Here is a 22,858-nt window from a genome sequence, read left to right as displayed (position 1 = left end):
GTTTTTGCGTGATATTCCAAATGTCAGAATCGCAGAATCGTTTTTATGAGCATTTATGTCCGCTTGTTCTCATGTGTTTTTCGTCTTGTCTCATTCGCTCCTTCTGAGATGCTCCTGTCTCCGCCCTAACAATGGGAGTCGTTGTCCCAAAGGCAGGTAGGCAGGCGACAAGCTAAGGTTCAAAATAAGCGCATAGAAAGGCATTGGGCTGATTTTGGACAGATTTTGGCGGGAGTTAAACCTCTCGCTTCGCCACTTTCTCCCACACCCCTCCCCCTACCACTCACAACAACAAAGATGAGAGATCACTTCTTCCTCTCTGATAAATGGTTTCAACAGCGATTTGCATTTTGATGTTTGGTCCAACAGAATTGGTCATATGGACACCGAAACACATGGAGACATTATTTTACTGTGACACTGAAGTTAACCGTTCGAACCATACCCTGTTTATGTTTGATCTTTTTGAGCAGAGCAGACACTACTAAAACGGATGTACCAATGAACATTCATTCCGGAAAATGTAGGCTCAGTTTGTTGCGCGCATTACGGTACCACGTATCGCTAACAGCATTTTAGTCAAATATATAGATTGTTATACTAGCTGTTTAGTCTCTGTTTTTATAAATGTGCATTAAGCGTAAAACAACTCCTCATTCTGAGAAATAAGGTAGGCTGCTTGATTTCAACATCTGGCTAGCATGTTGTTCAAACAGGTGGAGACGGACAGAAAGCTGTGTTCATAACAATTCAACTGTTCTGCCTTGTTAGCTGAATTCAGAGTTTATGAAATTATGCCAAGTTGGCTAAACTTGAAATATAAATATTAGCTGGCTACTCACTAGCACGTGGGCTTGTGCTTGAGAAATTGTTTGAGACCAGTTTTAATTTTCTATAATGCCTGCTACATTATTAGTGAATGTGCATTAAGAATGGTTCTGGTGATAAATTTGTAACAAAAATTACATTTCTAAAGACAGACCTGAAATCCAGATCAGTGATTATTGCAAAAAAAAAAGCAGGTACAACTATTTTGATGAAATCATTAGTGGGTCTTATGGTTGTGGAAGGTATGTATTCAGCCTCGGTATCATTACACAAGCTTTGAAATCAAGAGATTATTGCTGACTGTTTTTTTAAATGTAGTGTGTTTGACCTTTTAATTGTGCAACAAAGCTTATTTAGAGAATATAAAATAAATCGATCTATATCATAAATCGCCCATAAGTTTGAAATAATCAAGGTATGAGTTTTAGTCCATATCACCCAACCCTGGAGTGGAGTATTTGGTATTTTATTAGGAGTGGAGTAGAGGCTGCGGTTATGTAAGAACTGAAAGGTTGTGGCTGTGATTTAGCAACATTTCAACTCATTAACTACAGAACAAGGATAAATTATCTGTGTTGTCTGGACACTTTGTCCAGACACTAGGCTATTCTTAGTGGGACTTGATTTTATCCCGAGGCACTAGAATGGTTAGCATCGTTTAGGATCAAGGAAGAAGATATGTTCTTTGTTCTCTTTTTTTCTCCCTCTGTATGCGCAGGGCTTTGATGAATTTGTAAGGGCTTGTCTACCGTAATTTACAAAATTCATGAAACATCCTCACTTTTCCTTGTTAGAGGACTACAAATTATTTGTTTAGTTCTCCTTGCAGTCCACAGACGACGTGTTTTTGTCTTAACAACCCTCGTTTGTCTTTTGACTTTAAAGCCTTATCTCATTTCTCTCCCCTCTTCCTATTTGACTCTACTGTGTTTGACTCTACTCTTTTTGACTACTGTATTTAACTTTATTTTATTCTACTCTTCAATACTCCACTCATCTCTACTCTACCCCAGCTGCCTCCGCTGTTGGACGGTTGTTTCTTCTACCTCATGGGCTCCTTCAGGAAGCCCCCCAGGGACGAGCTCCTCCAGCTGGTGAGAGAGGCAGGGGGCCAGATTCTGACCCGACAGCCCAAACCAGACAGTGATGTGACACAGACCCTGTCTGCTGCAGCCTACCACGCCTCTCCGGGCTCAGACCAGGCCCTGTGTACCCAGTACATCATCTATGATCCCCAGGGCTCTTACAGGCCACCCAGGCTGAGGTTAGGAAAGGTGTGGTCAGCTCCATCTACATGGGTTGTAAACTGTATATCGGCCTTCCAGCTACTGCCAGTTCCTGAGCTTGAATCATAGACACACCTGGTGTGTATTCAGTGAGGTGAAACGTTCGCAACATTTCCGAAATAAATGTAATAAAGAATGTTGTCATGATTGCCTATTCTACATGACAGACAATCATATCTGTTCTACACTATGTTTCTATGTAAATGTTTCGTAACATTGCATCCTCTTTAACAGGCCCATGGTCTTTCCGTCTCCCACCTGAATATCAAGGTCTAATCAGAACACAGACAGCTGTGGTTGTAAAACTATAACCTTGACGTAATAGAGATTGTACAGCCACAGTCAGTCCCCAATCTCTGATGTCTCTGGATTTGGCCTTAAATATACCCACCTATCACAACCATGACTTGTTTTTCTTAAAGTTTTATACCTGTAGCTCAAAGATAAGCTAGTGAAGTGTTTATTTTTATCCCTGCTCAAGGACGATAGAAGATTATAAAAATGTTGGCACTTTTCAGTATTTTGAATGAAGGAGTGAAAAATCAACGTACATTTTTCCTCCTACTGAGACTCTTTATAACGTCCTTGCTTTTGAGAATGCCCTGAATTGTGACTGCCTCTTCTCCATTTTTATGACTTAAAAAAATAAAAATTATGAAACACTGCCTTTATTAATACTAATGTCACCTCCTGCTGCTGCACACAGAGTTTTCTGTTTGGGCTTTTGAGAATGAATGGTATTCTACAAAATAAACATTGTTGTTGCAGCAACACAATTGCTGACTCGTATATATCTTAATTCTATACTGAGTGTATAAAACATTAAGAACATCTGCTCTTTCCATGAGAATGACCAGGTGAAAGCTATGATCCCTTATTGATGTCATTTGTTAAATCCACTTCAATCAGTGTAGATGAAGGGGAGACAGGCTAAATAAGTTTTTTTTTTTTATGCTTTGAGATGATTGAGGATGAATGAGCAAGACAAAATATTTGAATGGGGTATGGTAGTAGGTGCCATTCTTGATAAACACGGGAAACTGTTGAACGTGAAACCCAGTAGCGTTGCAGTTCTTGACACACTCCAATCAGTGCGTTTGTGTCAAGAACTGCAACGCTGCTGGGTTTTTCACATTCAACAGTTTCTCGAGTGTATCACGAATGGTCCAGCACCCAAAGGACATCCAGCTAACTTGACACAACTGTGGAAACAGCATTGGAGTCAACATGGGCCAGCATCCCTGTGAAACGCTTTCGACCCCTTGTAGTCTATGCCCTGACAAATTGAGGCTGTTCTGAGGGAAAAGGGGGATTCAACTCAATATTAGGAATTTTATGGCAAGAAGGTGGAAATAGTGGCTAATGCATAGGAATGCTAGTCCTGGATGTTGTGTGTCGTGTTCAGCCAATCAGGTTGCAGCAGTCCCTGGCTGAACGTGGGGTGTAACATCAGAAAGTAGCATTAGCCATAATGGTGGAAAATTGTGCTTCATAAAGTATATATTTATATTCCCATTTTTTTGTCCACGTTCTGTCCATTAAACCGAGTTAAGGAGGAAAGAAACGCCTTTGCAGCCTGAATGGAGAATGTTTTTATTTTAATTTTATATACGAGCCGGTCCACGGGGATACAAGTGTATAGCTGGCTGCATACAATGCCTTTGGACAGTAAGATGAAATGACTCAATATCGCCATCTGCCAGCCTTTGAAGTAGGACACCAGCCATTCTCTCTTCCATATCCCAGGATACCCCTCTCCTCAATAGCATTAGTCAGGGATAGGTCTAATTGCTATTGATTGCAGCGTGCCACATTAAATTACCCCTTCCTGTTCATGCGGGAGGTATAGGGGGGCAATTAGTGGTGCAGACAGACAGAACCTCAGCTCAGCCTCATAATTAATAGGAATGTGGAATAGAACCAGAGTGTTTAAGCAGATGGTGTGTTTAAGCAAATGGTGTGTATCCCAAATTGCATCCTATTTCCTGCATAGGGCACTACTGTTGACTAGAGCCATATAGGACCCGGTCAAAAGTAGTGCACTATATAGGGAATAGGGTGCCATTTGTGAGAAAGACAGAGGAAAGCCCTGGGTCACTTCCTCTAGTAGACCTCAGGGATATGATTTTTCCTGATCAATCAGGAATTCCCACTTCTTTGACATTTATATCCTCTATACGTACATCATTAAAGTTGACCTACCCCTGAAACCAGTATCCTCCCTTTCCTGGTTTTCTATAGTGGTAGGCTATGACCCAGGCACTATTCCCAAAATAGTTATTTTTCTGATCTCTGCATGGTTTGTTTGACTGGTGTTCTCGCTCCCCGCTACACCGGGATGGGAAGAAGCATGATGCTTCAGGTGTAAGGCATATGAAATACTGTCGGTGTCAATGGTGAAGAATTGGAAGTAAAATGTTAACACCACCATATTTATCTCATTTGTGGTGCAGTGAATTACAGCCCTTAAGTTTCATGCAGAGGTCATATTGTGAATAAGGAGTGACCTTTCCTACAATAAAGTGGTGAAGAGTTGCACGTATGTAGGAATGTGTTTCTGCCTGGACAATAGAAGTGGAAATAAAAATAAATAAATAAATTGACACACACACTTATAATAACACTTATTTTTCAGTATATTTAACAAAATAGTTTTTGTCTCCATAAATAATACACATTTTTTTCTTCAACTCTGATTTTCAGAATACACATATGTTTTGAAGGTATTTACAACTTACTATACACCATAATTGGCACCAAGGGTATAATTTCAATTGGAACAAAAATCGGGGGTGTTTGGTTAGATGTATGTATGTACCCACTATGTGTTATAAGCTATGGTCTCTAGACTCTAGAGGTCAGTGTGTCTTGGTATTTCCAACCAAACCATCTGTTATTATTATGAACATTTCTGGCTCTAATTCAATATAACATTAAATGATAACAGAAGGAGTTAATATTAATAGAATCTTTAGGAGTGACCCTCCAGCGCCTGTATAGTAAAACAATTCGATTGTTTAAGTGTTTTCTCTCAATACTAGATAGTACTCTTGTTTTTTCAGGCACACTTTATGTAACAGTTTTTTTGGTAAAAAAAAAAGCAATAGAACAATCTTTCATAGCTTCCAGCTACAGTAAGTCGGTGCAAAGAGAAATTGTATGGTATACCTTTACAACGTGGTGATGGACAGCAAATGAGCAGTGTCAAGTTGAATGGGTTGGAGAGTGCTTTGTGAGTAGTAGGCTAGACTTTCATGGCCAGACACACAAAAGACCAGACTATTTCATGAGCAGAAAATTAACAGGGATATCGACTGCTCCCTCAGACTATCTTTTGATACATTTTGAAACTCTATTACTCAGTCAATAATTCTTCACTGCAGCTGGGGTCTCACAGTTGGATTCAAAATCTACTGCAAGTTCACTGAACAGTTTTAGAGCACATTGAAAGCTCCCTGCAGTAACCCATGTTCAGGATGCTAGGCGGTAGCTGGTGGTGAAAACAATTATGACTGCCTTAACCTTTGTACTTGAATAATTTCCCTCTGTATTATTACAATAAGACTTTCCGTCCTTTCATTGGACAACTGTTCATGAAACAAACCGGGAATGTGATTGTCAATAAAGAGAAAGGGGTTAGCAATATTAATGGAAGAGGGGTTATTTCAATATTATGATCCCTACATAGAATTAGAATACTAGAATGGAGTAGAACCTTATTATGGGATAAAGGTCTGCCATTTTGGTCAGGGAGTTGGTCAACCATTGTTTGCCATTGCCATTGCTGTGATAAGATATTGTGTAAAATAATGAATTTGAATAATTGATCTGCGCTGTATGCGTGTTAGCTAGCTGTCCAGACAGTTTTAGAGGAATTATTCCATAAATATTTCTAACTAACTGCCAATAGGCCAACATTCCATTCAAACAATGCAGTCAATACACAGCCAAACACTGGCTGAGATCAGTTGATGATAGGACTTACACAAGTTGTAAATGCAACAAGTACTGATATTGTCTCATATAATAGCACTCACAGCTTTCCAAGAAAACAAAAGTGTTGACATTTATGGTCTGTGCATATATTGTAGAGGCTATCTGACAGAAAATTGGTATAAAACCTTTTCAGATTGTGTTTAAAATTATATGACAATATTTTAGGTTGAAAATAATTATTACCACATTTTTTATATATCACGTCTTACTTTTATTTTCCTGCATAATTAAATGCCTCTACTGCCATTAATTCCAATTAGACTGGTTTGGGTTTCTCCCTGACCAATATGACTGCTATTTTCACCCCATTCTGGAACATTGAGGGTTTATGACATTGCCCCTCTAGTAATTCAATATAATCTCTATGGCTCTCTACTTGTCAGTGTTCTAAATGGGACATTATTTTGCCTTTTTACCTGAACATGCAAACACCACCAGATATAATTCATAGCAAGCAGTGCACTGGAATGAAATTCACTTTCATGGGATGGGTGGCCAAAAATAACTAACTGAAAGCCACATCCCAACAAAGCCATGAATATGACCGCATTGATGGATATGTCACTGTGCTTCTATGGCTATATGCACCATGCCACTGCCTACTTCATTTGTTCGTTCAACAAGCAAGACAGCTCATAATCCAGTTCCTTTATCACAGTCAACACACCTATATTTGAGCTTTAATTACCTTTAAAACAGCAACATTTTCTCTGCCCCATGGCAAAATGTGTAGAATTGCAGGAAATTAGCAATTCCTGAGGGAGAGATTAACCACCTATCCAGAACAGGTTAATCTGAGTTCAACTGTACTGCTTACCCACACAATCCCTGGAGGACTCCTTCCCTATCCCCAGCGCTATATACTGTATATGCACTGTTATACATTATATATGGCTCTGCCTTATCCCACTGTACACTGAACCTAGCTGGCCACTGGTCACAGAGGAGCTATGCAGGTTCGAGGTGACTCCACTAGCTCTTGGCTATGCTATATGTATGGGGAACTACATATCCACTACCTCTTGGCTATGCATGTAGAGTATGTTTAACTGAATTGAGGCAGATAATGGATATACATAGCACTTGAGGTCTCAGCTGGTTGGTTTGCAGCTGCAGGCCATGGACGGTTCCTGTAAGGGTTCCAGAACAACTTCAATATGACATACTTCTGTCCTGTTCATCTGGAATACTGTCTTTCTCTCTTTTTCTGTCTCCCTCTCTCTCCACCTCTCTTTCTCTCTTTCTGTCTCTCAATTATTTCCATGGTTATTAAGCACACCATGGTAGCAAGAGATAATCTATATCCAGTCCTAAAAATCTATAACACACTAAAGAAAATCTCAGATATCAGGACTATGATAGACCTAATTAAAAGAGATGAGTGATAAAGGTGTCATGGAGTCTCATACAATGTATGGAGCTGTAGAGTGATGTATATCTTAAGGTGCAGGTGCTTTCATGCATCTTAATATGTGTCGTTTTTTATTATATGTCTGTCGTCGTTATGTGTCCTTGTGAGTTATTGATGATGTATGCTGTGATAAAACAACTTCCCAAGTTGGGATTAATAAAGTAACACTCCACTCTCTTCTCTAGGTACTGTACGTGTAAGTATTCTGGCTTGACAAATTGCATCTCTGTTCTCATTACAAATGACTAATTCATCACGAGACAAGGTAATGATAAAAATGACCTGAGCAACTTTGACCATAATGATGCACCCAGGTTTGAAGTCCCCTTCCCTCATTTGTTCATCTTCTGAATTCCCCAATCAATAGTGATACAACTACAGGCAGCTGAGTATAACAGAATGAGGTAGTCTACAGTACAGTGGCTGCAGACAGACATAGATGGGTTTGGGAGGAGACGCTTATTAGGTCATGTATATTTTTTGGTAATGTCCCAAATGGGACCCTGCTCCATATATAGTGCACTACTTTTATCCAGAGCCCTATGGGCCCTTGTCAAATGTAGTGCACTCACTACATTGTGAATAGGGTGCCATTTGGGACACAGTCTATGTCATATTATATTCTTCCACCTCTTTAGTCAGGAGTCTCACTCCTGGGTTAATTTCCGTCTCATTACCAGAAACTGGAAGCCGTTATTAAGTAGTTAATCTATCACACAGGACGAATAGCTTCTAAAAGGTGAACAGGAATGGATTCTCACTGAAACACAAAAATAAAGTATCAGTGATGAATTGCATGGGCTTAGCAGGAAATCTGCCTTTGAATTAATGAATAGTTTTTATCATTTCAAAAAGAAAAGGAAGAGAGGTTGGGTAGGGTTGGTTGCCTGGAGTGTGACCCTGAAACCTATAGGAAGGGATCTATAGGCAAAGCAATGCATTAAATCAAGCTAAGTTATAACCCTGGCCATACTGTGGGGTGCTGTAGCGGAGCTATGCAGATATATGGAGGAGGCTAGAAAACAGAAAATCTATTGTGTAATCTATAGACGAGAGGATGGGAGGGGAGGAACTTTGTATCTCAGTGAGAGCCTTATTGGCTTAAGTGCTTCTTCTTGGGGTGCAAGAATATTTTTTAAGCTGAAAATGAATTACTGTGCAAGCTGTAGGTATGGGCCTATAGAGGATGAAAGGGTGTGCGTACAAGTGTGTGTGTGTGCCCGCACATGCTTGTGTGTATGCACATGCATACGTGTTCACCTGTGTGTTTGTTTGCTTATGCAGATATCCCCTTTGTCTCTCTCTGAGTTTTTGCCGAGGGTGCTTGGCTGCTGCTTGCAGACGGCAGGCAGGTGGCGTAGTGTTGAGCGCAGAGAGGCCCGGCCAGATGGTTTATCACAGAATACCCTTTGATTAATGGAAATTATAGCAGGCCACTGCTTGGCTCGCTAATTTCTTAGATAACAAATTCAAGCTGTTCACACTGAGAACAATTTTTGTTGGTTTGGGCTATGGGGGAAAACAACAAAGGCAATTAAGCCAAGAGGAATGGCACCGGTAGTGTATGAATGCTGGAGCATATTCATTTTTTACCCCCTCTGTTATGGGTTACATGGCTTCTAACTTAAGTAGTTGTTTCAACTACTAAAATAAGTCAAGTTGGTTTCTTTTTCTACTTTTTCCAGTAACTTATCACTTACTAATGTATCAGTTGGCTATACAGTACCAGTCAAAGGTTTTCTACATTGTAGAATAATAGTGAAGACATCAAAACTATGAAATAACACATGTGGAAACATGCTGTAACAAAAAAAGTGTTAAACAAATCAAAATATATTTTATATTTGAGATTATTCTAAGTAGCCACCCTTTGCCTCGATGATAACCTTGCACACTCTTGGCATTCTCTCAACCAGCTTCATGAGGTAGTCACCTGGAATGCATTTCAGTTAACAGGTGTGCCTTGTTAGAAGTTAATTTGTGGAATTAATTTCCAAGACCAAGTCCATATTATGGCAAGAATACTGTAGCTCAAATAAGCAAAGAGAAACGACAGTCCGTCATTACTTTAAGACATGAAGGCCAGTCAATCTGGAAAATTTCAAGAAAGTTTTGAAAGTTTCTTCAAGTGCCGTCGCAAAAACCATCAAGCGCTATGATGAAATTGGCTGTCATGAGGACTGCCAAAGGAAAGGAAGACCCAGGGTTACCTCTGCAGGCTTTGTAAGGGCTATTTAAACAAGAAGGAGAGTGAGGGAGTGCTGCATCAGATGACCTGGCCTCCACAATCACCTGGCCTCAACCCAATTGAGATTGTTGGGGATGAGTTGGACTGCAGAGTGAAGGAAAAGCAATAAACAAGTGCTCAGCATATATGGGAACTTCTTCAAGAAAATCATTCCAGGTGAAGCTGGTTGAGAGAATGCCAAGAGTGTGCAAAGATGTCATGAAGGCAAAGGGTGTCAGCTTTGAAGAATCTAAAATCTAAAATACATTTTGATTAGTTGAACACTTTTTTAATTACTACATGAGTTCATGTGTTATTTCATAGTTTTGATGTCTTTACTATTATTTTACAATGTAGAAAATAATCAAAATAAAGAAAAACCCTTGATTGAGTGGATGTGTCCAAACTTTTGACTGGTACTGTATATTAGATAAAACTGGCCTCCAATCTCTCCATGCAGAGAAGAGCACCTCGAAGACATTCTCATCAAGAATATTGTGTGTAGTAAAAACAGTAACTGAGGGGATCTGTTTGTGGCCATGCATCTTTTGTCAGCCCAGATGAGTGTAACTAACAGCACATCAGAATGCTGACATTTTATGTAAATAATTAATTGCATTGACCCCAACACCAGGAGTGAACTCTTGCTATTGACTCATAGAAGGATTGCACATTTAGTGGGAAGCCAACAGCTGTGAGTGATATGTTTTGTGACCATTGTAATTCCCGAAGCGAAGCGGTGTGGTGAAGACATCTCAGAGTGAGAGAGCTACAGCAAGCAGATGACAGAACACATCTGACCGTGTTTAACAGTGCTAATGGTTAGGTGGAAATGACTTCATGAAATATATAAACATTATGTTTATAAGCAGCATAAGCAATAAGTAGTTATCAGAAAATATAAATAGTCAGACAGTCAAAACAGAAGACAAAAAAAACAGTCTCAAGAAAAGTTCCTCCTGCTCTCTCCGCTCCTCTGTGGTTAAAGTTGTGGTAGTGGTGGTGTGTAGGTACTGTGTACAAGAGCTTTTCATTTCAGCTTGTTATGCAGTCTCCTAGTCAATGTTGCCAAGGAATTGTGCTCCTCTCCTGTCCATCATATCAATCATACAAGATGAGCGTTTGTTTGTTTGTTTGCCTTTGCAGCAGGCAGGACCGCTCCCTGGCTGCACATCACCGACACCGTCCCCGCCGGGGTTTCTATGACAACGTCTGGCCGTTGAGGCACTCCCGGCGCAGGCACTGTGCTGGCTTCCACCAGTCCCCATTGTGACAGCGGCAAATGGTGCAGTCATCCACCTTCACTTCAATACCGGCTGGGATGATCGTCGTTCCGGCAAAGCAATTTGGACCTGCCTCATGGGAGCAGAGGAAGAGAGTGAATAGAGATAGAGAGAAAGAAAGAGAGCGACAGAAGGAAGAGAGACAGAGAGGGAAGGAGGGAGGGGAGAGAGAAGGAGAAATGAGTGTGGTGGTTGTTTTCTCGGGAGGTTCTGTAAGAAGAGGATGGCAGAGTGATGCCTGCTTGGGGAGTTTCGAAGTCAGAACAGACACACAGATCCTTTCACGGGCATGCACAGATGGGCTTGTTTTTGCAACATTAAAGCGCTTTTCTTAGCCTGGCTCTCCCTCGACATAGAACGCTTTGCATTTCAATGCGCCACAAGCAGAGAGGAGGAGAGAAGAGGAAGGAGAGGGCTTGACAGCACAGAGAGGGCTGGAGTACAAACACACATGCAAATGCACACATGTACACATGTACTCCCGCACACTCAAAAACAAATGCACACCAACACAGAGAGAGAGAGAGAGAGAAAGTCACTCCTAGATTCCTAGTCTGCATGGAAAGGCCTCCTCAGCCTCTGTGGAAAGTTTATTTGGTTGATCATTGCGCTAGCAACGGGCAAGTTAGTGGGTTCGATTCCCATGACCACCCATACGTAAAATGCACACAGGACAGTAAGTCGCTTTGAATAATGTTATAATGTATTACATTATCTTCCTACAAGACTTAACAATTAATGTTTCCCAGCATGCACGTGAGATTTAGTTCTGGGTGCTGAGATTAGGAAAGCCTAGCAGATTGTGTCCCTGCTCCCTGGCTGCATATGATCTTGATTCAAAAGTAATGTAAAGTATGTAGCTAGCCTTGTCTGAACTGGAATGGCCCATAGGGCAGGAGCTTATCTCCTGTTTCTGAAGCGCGAGGTAGCTTGCTGTACAAGTACACCGCCTGGACAGGACACAAGTCTATTGCAGGGCCTAAATTATACCTCAGTAAAAAGTCAAAGTAAATGCTCTACATCAAACAGGCAAAGCATCAATACAGGATCAATATTAAATCCTACTACACCGGCTCTGACGCTTGTAGGATGTGGCAGGGTTTGCAAACTATCACAAGTTACAAAGGGAAAACCAGCCACGAGCTTTCCAGTGACGCAAGCCTACCAAACAAGATAAATACCTTCTATGCGCTCTTCGAGTCTAGCAACATTGAACTATGCATGAGAGCATCAGCTGTTCTGGACGACTGTGTGATCACGCTCTCCATAGCTGATGTGAGTAAGACCTTTTAAATAGGTTAACATTCACAAGGCGGATTACCATAAAGCGTACTGAGAGCATACATTGACCAGCTGGTAAGTGTCTTCACTGACATTTTCAACCTCTCCCTGACCCAGTCTGTAATACCTAAATGTTTCAAGCAGACCACCATAGTCCCTGTGCCTACGAATGCCAAGGTAACCTGTCAAACTGACTATCGCCTCGTAGCACTAATATCTGTAGCCATGAAATGCTTTGAAAGGTTGATCATGGCTCACCATCATCAGACACCCTGGACCCACTCTAATTTGCATACCACGCCAAAATATTCACAGATGACGCAATCTCTATTGCATTCTACTCTGCCCTTTCCCACCTGGACAAAAGGAACACCTATGTGAGAATGCTGTTCATTGACTACAGCTCAGCGTTCAACACCATTGTGCCCTCCAAGCTCATCACTAAACTAAGGACCCTGGGATTAAACACCTCCCTCTGTAACTGGATCCTGGACTTGGTGACGGTCCGTCTCCAGGTGATGAGAGTAGGCAACAACACATCTTCCATGCTGACCCTCAACATACAGTAGGGGCCCCTTAGTGGTGCGTGCTTAGTCCCGTCCTGTACTCCCTGTTCACCCACGACTGCGCGGCCATGCACGACTCCAACAAGATCATTAAGTTTGCTAATGACACAACGGTGGTAGGACTGATCACCGACGATGATTAGACAGCCTACAGCAGGGGTGTCAAACTCATTCCACGGAGGGCCTAGTGTCTGCATGTTTTCTCTTTCAATTAACCCCTAGACAACCAGCTGAGGCGGGTTCCTTACTAATTAGTGACCTTAATTAATCAATTATGTACAAAAACCCGCAGACACTTGGCCCTCCGTGGAACGAGTTTGACACCTGTGGCCCTCCGTGGAATGAGTTTGACACCTGCCAGGTCAGAGACCAGTGTGGTACCAAGACAACAACCCCTCCCTCAACGTCAGTAAGACAAAGGAGCTGATTGTGGATTACAGGAAACGCGGGCCGAGCACGCCCCAATCCACATCGACAGGGCTGTTGTGGAACAGGTCGAGAGCTTCAAGTTCCTCTGTGTCCACATCACTAAGGAACTCATGGTTCACACATCAGCACATCGTGAAAAGGGCACGACAACGCCTCTTCCCCCTCAGGAGGCTGAAAAGATTTGGCATGGGCCCTCAGATCCTCAAAAGGTTCTTCAGCTGCACCATTGAGAGCATCTTGACTGGCTGCATCACTGCTTGGTTATTTTTACATTTTCTAAAAATGTTCCTCTCTGGTTTGTTTGGAAGGGCCTGTAAGTAATAATTTCACTGTTAGTCTACACCTGTTGTTTATGAAGCATGTGACAAATAACATATGATTTATATTAAGAAAACAAGACGGCATGATTTTCTTGTGTTTATTTTATTTACGGACTGACAGGGGCCCATTCCAACACTAAGACATCATTTACAAACACAGTACTTGCGTTTAGTGCTTCAGATCAGAGGCATTAGGGATGACAACACGGTTGTAAGGTTCTGTATTTATTTTCTTAGTCAACCTTGTGTTCTGTTTCTTTGTGTTCTTGAACGTAGCTCTGTCTTTCATTTTTGTTCATTGATTTCTCCTGTGTTAGTTACTCACCTGGTCTCATCAGCTCCTTATTTAGTTCAGTTCATTCTGTTTGTGTCTTTGTGAGGTATTGTTCGTTTTGACTCTACAAAGCCTTTACCTAGCTCGTTTGTGAGAACCAATTATAGCCTTCAGTCCTAGTTTTGATTCACCTGCCTGTTTGCCTACCTGTGTATGACCATTGCCTGCCTGTGACCAGAATTCCTGCCTTCTAAGAAGGCAAAATATACACCTGCCGCGCTCTGCACATGAATCTACACCTTTTTCTCCCTGAGTATTCATTACAGCGGTATATTAATAGATGCTTGAATTGGACCATAATTCTGCCCTGCCTGAGCATTCGAAGTGTAACGAGTGTTTTTGGTGTCAGGGAAAATGTATGGGAGTAAAAGTACATATTTTCTTTTGGATTGTAGTCAAAACTACACTGCTCAAAAAAATAAAGGGAACACTTAAACAACACAATGTAACTCCAAGTCAATCACACTTCTGTGAAATCAAACTGTCTATTTAGGAAGCAACACTGATTGACAATACATTTTACATGCTGTTGTGCAAATGGAATAGACAAAAGGTGGAAATTATAGGCAATTAGCAAGACACCCCCAATAAAGGAGTGGTTCTGCAGGTGGTGACCACAGACCACTTCTCAGTTCCTATGCTTCCTGGCTGATGTTTTGGTCACTTTTGAATGCTGGCTGTGCTTTCACTCTAGTGGTAGCATGAGACGGAGTCTACAACCCACACAAGTGGCTCAGGTAGTGCAGCTCATCCAGGATGGCACATCAATGCGAGCTGTGGCAAGAAGGTTTGCTGTGTCTGTCAGCGTAGTGTCCAGAGCATGGAGGCGCTACCAGGAGACAGGCCAGTACATCAGGAGACGTGGAGGAGGCCGTAGGAGGGCAACAACCCAGCAGCAGGACCGCTACCTCCGCCTTTGTGCAAGGAGGAGCACTGCCAGAGCCCTGCAAAATGACCTCCAGCAGGCCACAAATGTGCATGTGTCAGCTCAAACGGTCAGAAACAGACTCCATGAGGGTGGTATGAGGGTCCGACGTCCACAGGTGGGGGTTGTGCTTACAGCCCAACACCGTGCGGGACGTTTGGCATTTGCCACTGGCGACCTGTGCTCTTCACAGATGAAAGCAGGTTCACATGCACATGTGACAGACGTGACAGAGTCTGGAGACGCCGTGGAGAACGTTCTGCTGCCTGCAGCATCCTCCAGCATGACCTGTTTGGCGGTGGGTCAGTCATGGTGTGGGGTGGCATTTCTTTTGGGGGCCACACAGCCCTCCATGTGCTCGCCAGAGGTAGCCTGACTGCCATTAGGTACCGAGATGAGATCCTCAGACCCCTTGTGAGACCATATGCTGGTGCGGTTGGCTCTGGGTTCCTCCTAATGCAAGACAATGCTAGACCTCATGAGGCTGGAGTGTGTCAGCAGTTCCTGCAAGAGGAAGGCATTGATACTATGGACTGGCCCGCCCATTCCCCAGACCTGAATCCAATTGAGCACATCTGGGACATCATGTCTCGCTCCATCCACCAACGCCACGTTGCACCACAGACTGTCCAGGAGTTGGTGGATGCTTTAGTCCAGGTCTGGGAGGAGATCCCTCAGGAGACCATCCGCCACCTCATCAGGAGCATGCCCAGGCGTTGTAGGGAGGTCATACAGGCACGTGGAGGCCACACACACTACTGAGCCTCATTTTGACTTGTTTTAAGGACATTACATCAAAGTTGGATCAGCCTGTAGTGTGGTTTTCCACTTTAATTTTGAGTGTGACTCCAAATCCAGACCTCCATGGGTTGATAAATTTGATTTCCATTGATAATTTTTGTGTGATTTTGTTGTCAGCACATTCAACTATGTAAAGAAAAAAGTATTTAATAGGAATATTTCATTCATTCAGATCTAGGATGTGTTATTTTAGTGTTCCCTTAATTTTTTTGAGCAGTGTATATAGGGAATAGGGTGCCATTTCAGATGCACATTTAACTCACCCTTGTCTGTTTAACCTACATAGGGGAATATCATGTCAGCAATAATCATATGTAAAAACATCTCTAACTATAGTAATAATAGACCACTAGCTACACCTCATAATAATAAGACACTGCCCACATCCCCACATGGGGAATATAACCCAGCAGAATCTAAAATATGCAATCACTATCAGTTTTCTCTTTCTGATTTTGATTGCATTAAAATAGCTTGTCTCAAGGCCTACTGTAAGCAGTCCTCAATGATCTGCAGTACTGTCTCTTACTCCTCTTCCTCAAGGTATACTACTCACTCCATTCAGGAGTTGAGTGTTTTAACAGACACCCAGGCATTTGGAAACACCCTTCAGCTGCTCTGGAACAAACTTCGGTTTCCGGATTTCTTGCGTAATAGCTGAGTGAACACACTAGACTTGGAAGTGTAGCAGTGCAAGACTGCTCTGAACCAAACCAGAACCCGTGTCTGCTGGACCAAACAGATCTAATGGCATCAAATATACTGTATAATACATCAAACACTATCTAGCCTAGCACTACCTCCTTCCGGCACCTTAGGCTACCCATACCCCTCTCTTCCGTGCCCGGGTTGATTCTCCTCTCGTAGTCTACTAAGATATGATAAAAGCCCATCAATCAACCTATACCTCAATGGAGACATCGTGAGCGGCCTGATGCCAAGTCCTAATTCTCATTGATCCACCACCCACCTTCAGTACAGCTGGCACAAGTCATAGACAAACTGGGCAGAGGTTGATAAGAGAAGTGGGCATCAAGCAGCCCTGCCAAGTGTGGGTGTTTACGATGGGATATGACACTTCTGAGTCACATCAGGAGAAAAGCACAAAATGAGTCCCAAATCGCACCCTATTCCCTTTGCAGTGCAGTACCTTTTCTCCCAATTTCGATCTTGTCTCATCGCTGCAACTCCCCAACGGGCTCGGGAGGCGAAGGTCGAGTCATGCCTCCGAAACATGACCCGCCAAACCGCACTTCTTAACACCCGCCCACTTAACCCAAACGCCAGCCACTCCAATGTGTCGGAGGAAATACAATTCAACTGACTACCGAGTCATGTGTCCTCCAAAACATGACCCGCCAAACTGCACTTCTTAACACCCGCCCGCTTAACCCAGACGCCATCCACTCCAATGTGTCGGAGGAAACACCATTCAACTGCCACAAGGATTCGCTAGTGCGCAATGAGCCGAGTAAAGAACTCCCTGGCCAAACCGCCCCGTAACCCGGACTACGCTGGGCCAATTGTGCGCCGCCCTATGGGGCTCCCGATAATGGCACTGTAAAGAGAATACGGTGCCATTTGGGATGCAGTCACATGCAAGGACACCGTATCCACTACCTGTCACCACTGCCTGTCACTACTGCCTGTCACTACTGCCTGTCACTGCAGAAGATGCAACAGACAAGGCTCTGAGACCTTGGGACATTGCTCCATTCAAAGCCAGTGCTTGTCTGTTAGTACTGTCAACAGGGATACATGTTACCTGTGTCTCTGTGTTGTCACATGACTGTCTATCAGGAATACAGTGACTGACAGGTCAGATGAAAAGGAATAGATAGACGCTGAAAAGACTAGTTCCCATGTGTATTTTCCCTGCAAAACTGTAAAATAACTTTATGTAAGCTACATTTACTTGTGAATAATTTAAATGTATCTTACATAAAGTAAATTCATATTTAAATCAAATTCATAAGTTAATTTATATCCCTTTAGGATAGAGCTAGGTTGTTCAAGGCAAAACATAGCTACATTTGCATAGTCCTTAGGGATCCTCAGCTTAATTTGCCTCAGGAAACCTTGAAGAAAGCCTGATGAAGCCCTCTACAAGTCAGAGTACTTTAGTCAAAGTATGTGTGTCTGCTGATGCTATGTGAGTGTTCCATATGTCACCCGATGGGCCCTGTAATGTTAGCCGTTTTTGTCATTTTATTAGTAATTTACTGTATTAATCAACAGTAGGATACTGTGTAAACTGAATATAGTAAATTACCGTAGGATGCACAGTATAATACTGTACATTTATTTTACAGTACACCGTAATTTCAACAGTAAAACACTGTGAAATGCAGAGTAAAATTACGTAAATGTGTTTACTGTATTAATTATGGTGCATTTGGGGAAAATGGTGTGGGCGGGGAAAGAGTCTCTGACTCATTAACATATTTTAAGGTATGGCGTGTAAGAGACTATATTTGTTGCACCCGTAAGTAGGAATGCTGTACCTCCACAGAATACCGTAATATAAGCTACTCCAATGGTGCAACAGTCTATGGCTAAATCACCCCGGGTACATTCCTGGGCTGTGACATGGTCGGCCTTGGCCATGAGAGATATTGAATGGTTCACAATTGGCCCAGCACCGTCTGGGTTAAGGGAGGGTTTAGCTGGTGGGGCTTTACTTGGCTCATTGTGCTTGAATGACCCCTTGTGGGCCGGGTGCCTGATGGACTGATGATTGTTACATGTTATTAGAACAGATGCAATTGGGGGGGGGGGGGGTAATTGTTTGATTTGATTAATGTAAGATGGATTGATTATTTATTGTTTGAATTGTTTATTATTTTTGGAATTTAACAAACTTTATTTGGAAATTCTAGCATATATTGAATTTTGGAATAACCATTTAAATGAAACCTTTAATGGTTGAGTGACTAGCCATGTGCTTTTGATCTGTTTCACCTTGTAATCACTGTCAGTTTAGAAGCCTTTGTTAAGGCCTAAAGTGCAACTGATATAAAACACCTAGTATTTACATTTATGCTGTAATATGTAAATACATACAGCCAACCTGCTTGGTCTAATCCCTTGTAATTACAGTAAAATACTGTAGAAATAATTTTCTTACAGTTTAATAGTCACTTTTACTGTATTTTACTGTGTTTAATTTCTCTGGCATCAAGTTACCTTGAATATCTCAGTATTGTATTGGCACTATCCAGATATGGTCAGAGCAACACTACCATTCAAAAGTTTGGGATCACTTAGAAATATCCTTGTTTTTGAAAGAAAATGAATTTTTTTTGCTCATTAAAATAACATAACATTTATCAGAAATACAGTGTAGATATTGTTAATGTTGTAAATGACTATTGTAGCTGGAAAAGGCAGATTTTTTTATGGAATATCTACATAGGCGTACAGAGGCCCATTTATCAGCAACCATCACTCCTGTGGTCCAATGGCACGTTTTAAGTTTATCATTTTAAAAGGCTCATTGATCATTAGAAAAACCTTTTGAAATTATGTTAGCACAGCTGAAAACTGTGGTGCTGATTAAAGAAGCAATAAAACTGGCCTTCTTTAGACTAGTTGAGTATCTGGAGCATTGGCATTTGTGGGTTTGATTACAGGCTCAAAATGGCCAGAAACAAAGAATTTCCTTCTGAAACTTGTCCATCTATTCTTGTTCTGAAAATGAAAGCTATTTCATGCGAGAAATTGCCAAGAAACTGAAGATCTCATACAACGCTGTGTACTACTCCCTTCACAGAACAGCGCAAACTGGCCCTAACCAGAATAGAAAGAGGAGTGGGAGGCCCCGGTGCACAACTGAGCAAGAGGACAAGTACATTAGAGTGTCTAGTTTGAGAAACAGACGCCTCACAAGTCCTCAACTGGCAGCTTCATTAAATAGTACCCACAAAAACCAGTCTCATCGTCAACAGTGAAGAGGCAACTCCGGGATGCTGGCCTTCTAGTCAGAGTTGCAAAGAAAAAGCCATATCTCTCTCCAGTGTCTGTGTTCTTTTGCCCATCTTAATCTTTTCTTTTTATTGGCCAGTCTGAGATATGGCTTTTTCTTTGCAACTCTGCCTAGAAGGCCAGCATCCCGGAGTTGCCTCTTCACTGTTGATGTTGAGACTGGGTTTTGCGGGTTTAATGCACTGACTGTAAGTCCCTAAAGACAAGAGCGCCAGCTAAATGACCAAAATCTAAGTGTAAATGTGTAAATGAAAACTTCCAAAGGACGCAGGGATAAAATGACGCTGCATGGGTAATTCTAATAATATACTGTAAATTTGGTACTATAAAATTGATTAACATAACATGGATTACATTACCTGTACTGTAAAATAAATTACAGTAACTTACTGGCCAATTGCTTTCAGTAAATTACTGTAAATTTCACAGGAAACGTTTACAGTGTCGTCAAAAGTAATCCACCAGGGAATAGGGTGTCACTTGGGATGCATCCTATCTGCTCAATGCTTCCAGGCATGAAGCTCTGCCCATCATTTCAAAAGCAGGTGAAGTGAAAAAGCATATCTCCTGCAGGTTGGAACAGACTACAGGAGTGAATCTATCCTCTATCCTCCCACAGACATACACTAGGAATGAGCATTACAGTAAACACTCCTCCTGCACACACACAATGCATGCACGCATGTGGGTGCGCACACATGCACACACAAAATCAAAACGCACACACGCGTGCACACACACACACACACACACACACACACACACACACACATACACACCCACACACACACACACACACACTCTCTCTCTCTCTCTCTCTCTCTCTCTCTCTCTCTCTCTCTCTCTCTCTCTCTACAACAGAGATGAATCTTGCCAGAGCTGGCTTTGGTTCCCTATGGGGCTGGAGATGGCAGGCAGGCTCCCTGAAATGCCACCACCACGAGGGTGTCACTGTATCCTGTCTGTGTGGATTAGTGCTTCCTCCAGCTGCAGGCCCAATGTGTGTGTGCGCGCGCGCCTGCGGGAGTGTCGGTCTGTGTGTACAAGCATCTTCCCTGTACACCTTACAGCTCCAGTACCCTCTTTCAGAGAGCTTAGCCTATATAGAACAAACTGCGCTACAAACGAAGATACAGTCATTTTAGTCAACATAGGAATTTGATTGAAGTCTAAAATGGGACATTTATTTATTCTTTATTCCTTATATATACTGCTATGAGCATATCCCAAGTGGATGCTCTTGTGTGGAATTCCTTTTCCTTAAGGATGCACTGAAATGTCCTTTCCTGTCTCTTGCATGTGAGAAGCCCTTCATTAGTTTGTTCTTCATTGTTTACGTGGAGCTAGTTTAATCAACTGTCAGTTTAGTCCCTTTTGCATTTTCCATTGAGAGAGTTAGCCTATACAACGGCAAAATCATCATCATGACGTCTGACCGGCAAGACTATACCCTCATAGTGGCTATTTGGCTCGGGTAACAAAATGTCCTATCTGGATGCCCTTTAATCAATGGGACAATCTAAGCTACAAGGCAAATTCTTCAGTGTAACATTTTTTATCTATTAAACACTGAAAGTGTTGAGTCTGTGGACCAATATATACACATGAACCATATTAAATGAACACAGGACTTAGTAGAGTTACCAACCATGGACTGTATTTGTTAGTGACAGAGACAATGTTGTTGCATTCATCCATTTTCCATCATATGGTCTTCACCATGTGAGATCTTGAATGAATATGTTATAATTAAAACGTTTTATTATTTAACACAATACCATTAGTGATGTGGAAACGGAGCTTCCTGAAGCATTGATGTTTCCTAGCCAATTGCATCGGAAATAGGTTCATTACTTGAAGCTTTGATCAACACAGTGTACATTGGTGGCCCCTGCTGGTCAAAATAATCTAGAGTTGCCAAATTATTATAGACGACGTCCCACACCCCATATCGCGTTTGCAGGGAAGCCTTTTTGTTTCCTACCAACCCAATACCAAACCAATCAGGTGGTTGTTTGACAAAACAAAGCTTCAGACGTCATTGATCATGTGCTTCCGATAAAGTGATACAGACATAGACACACTGCTTCGAAGTACACTGCTTAGCGATTTCGACACATGCCTTGGAGCTCCTGTATCAAACGTAACATCACTAAATATCATACATATTTCATTAAGCCTTGTTTTGAGGGCCTAGTTTTACACAAATACATGGGCCTGAGACTCATACACATTTGCAGTGTTAATTCTGCTTAGTGTGTTGTATTTAATTAAAGCAGTTGGTAGTGTCCTCATTAGCGCTCGGGCAACCCCCCAAAGTAACAATTTAATATACAGTAAAACATAAAAGATGCACGTCCTCAATTAAAGAGACTGAAGACTCGAATCATGAAAATATAGACGTAGAGAAAGAGATAATCTTTTGGTTGGTTTCGATGTGATAAAAGTGTAATTCTTTTGTAGTGGGTTTGTGTGTGTGTGGGTTGAGGTTCAAACAGTTACGTTTCAAGTTTATTTGTGTAAGAATGTGTAATGACTACTTTAGAAATGTAACTCTCCAGTGTGCTCACAATAAAAACACAAGATCAGCAAGAAATATACAAACACACTAACCTGGTTAACCAGACAAATAGCTATGTTCATCATTCTGTTTTGTGAAACAATGGTGAGCACAGCGTCAGTCTGGTTTACCAGGGTACATGTACACAACAACAGGCAATGCAATCGTAAGGTTGATATACATAAAGTATTTCAGTAACACGTATGTGCGTGTGTGTCAGAAACACACGACAGTAAGTGCCCTTACCGTTTTTACAGATGGGACAGCACTGTTCTGGCTCGTAGACTGGGTTGACACACTCTGGGACGGCACAGTCAGAGACCACACAGTGCACCTCGTTATTTGGTTCACAGCGACACCACTCACAAGGCGAAGGCTGAAGGGAGAGAGGGGGGAGGGAGAAAATGGAGAGAGAGAGGGGGGGAGAAAGAGAGACAGAGAAGAGGGAAGGAGGGAGGGAGAAAGAGAGGCAGAGGGAGGGGGGAAGATTTTAATTGCATTTGAATACCAATCATATAACTATTGTAACAACATGGTGGCAAGATTACTGTTAATATCAAGTTATAAGCCTTGAAAAAAATACAAGGTTTATTTGACTGAACATTTAAAAGATCAACCCATGGTTGT

The 22,858-nt window shown here is 42.0% G+C and overlaps 2 protein-coding genes across 5 annotated transcripts in view; one reads left to right on the top strand and one right to left on the bottom strand.

Moving 5' to 3' along the window:
- Positions 1–2,890, top strand: part of LOC139538906 (BRCA1-associated RING domain protein 1-like) — a 29,976-nt gene extending 27,086 nt beyond the window's left edge. For both annotated transcript variants that reach the window (XM_071341469.1, XM_071341470.1), the window contains one exon: positions 1,842–2,890. In XM_071341469.1, coding sequence (XP_071197570.1) covers positions 1,842–2,183 — 342 coding nt within the window. In that variant the 3' untranslated portion in view covers positions 2,184–2,890. The remainder of the gene's footprint in view (positions 1–1,841) is intronic.
- Positions 2,891–4,732: 1,842 nt separating this feature from the next.
- The window catches only part of LOC139538907 (von Willebrand factor C domain-containing protein 2-like), a 43,791-nt gene continuing 25,665 nt past the window's right edge, over positions 4,733–22,858 (bottom strand). For all 3 annotated transcript variants that reach the window (XM_071341471.1, XM_071341474.1, XM_071341473.1), the window contains 2 exons: positions 22,478–22,607; positions 4,733–11,100 (listed from right to left, as the gene is read on the bottom strand). In XM_071341471.1, coding sequence (XP_071197572.1) covers positions 10,949–11,100; positions 22,478–22,607 — 282 coding nt within the window. In that variant the 3' untranslated portion in view covers positions 4,733–10,948. The remainder of the gene's footprint in view (positions 11,101–22,477; positions 22,608–22,858) is intronic.

This window comes from Salvelinus alpinus, chromosome 14 (assembly GCF_045679555.1).
Source record: "Salvelinus alpinus chromosome 14, SLU_Salpinus.1, whole genome shotgun sequence".
Classification (NCBI taxonomy): domain Eukaryota; kingdom Metazoa; phylum Chordata; class Actinopteri; order Salmoniformes; family Salmonidae; genus Salvelinus; species Salvelinus alpinus.
Note: the sequence above shows the minus strand (reverse complement) of the source record. Positions and strands in the feature narration are given on the sequence as shown.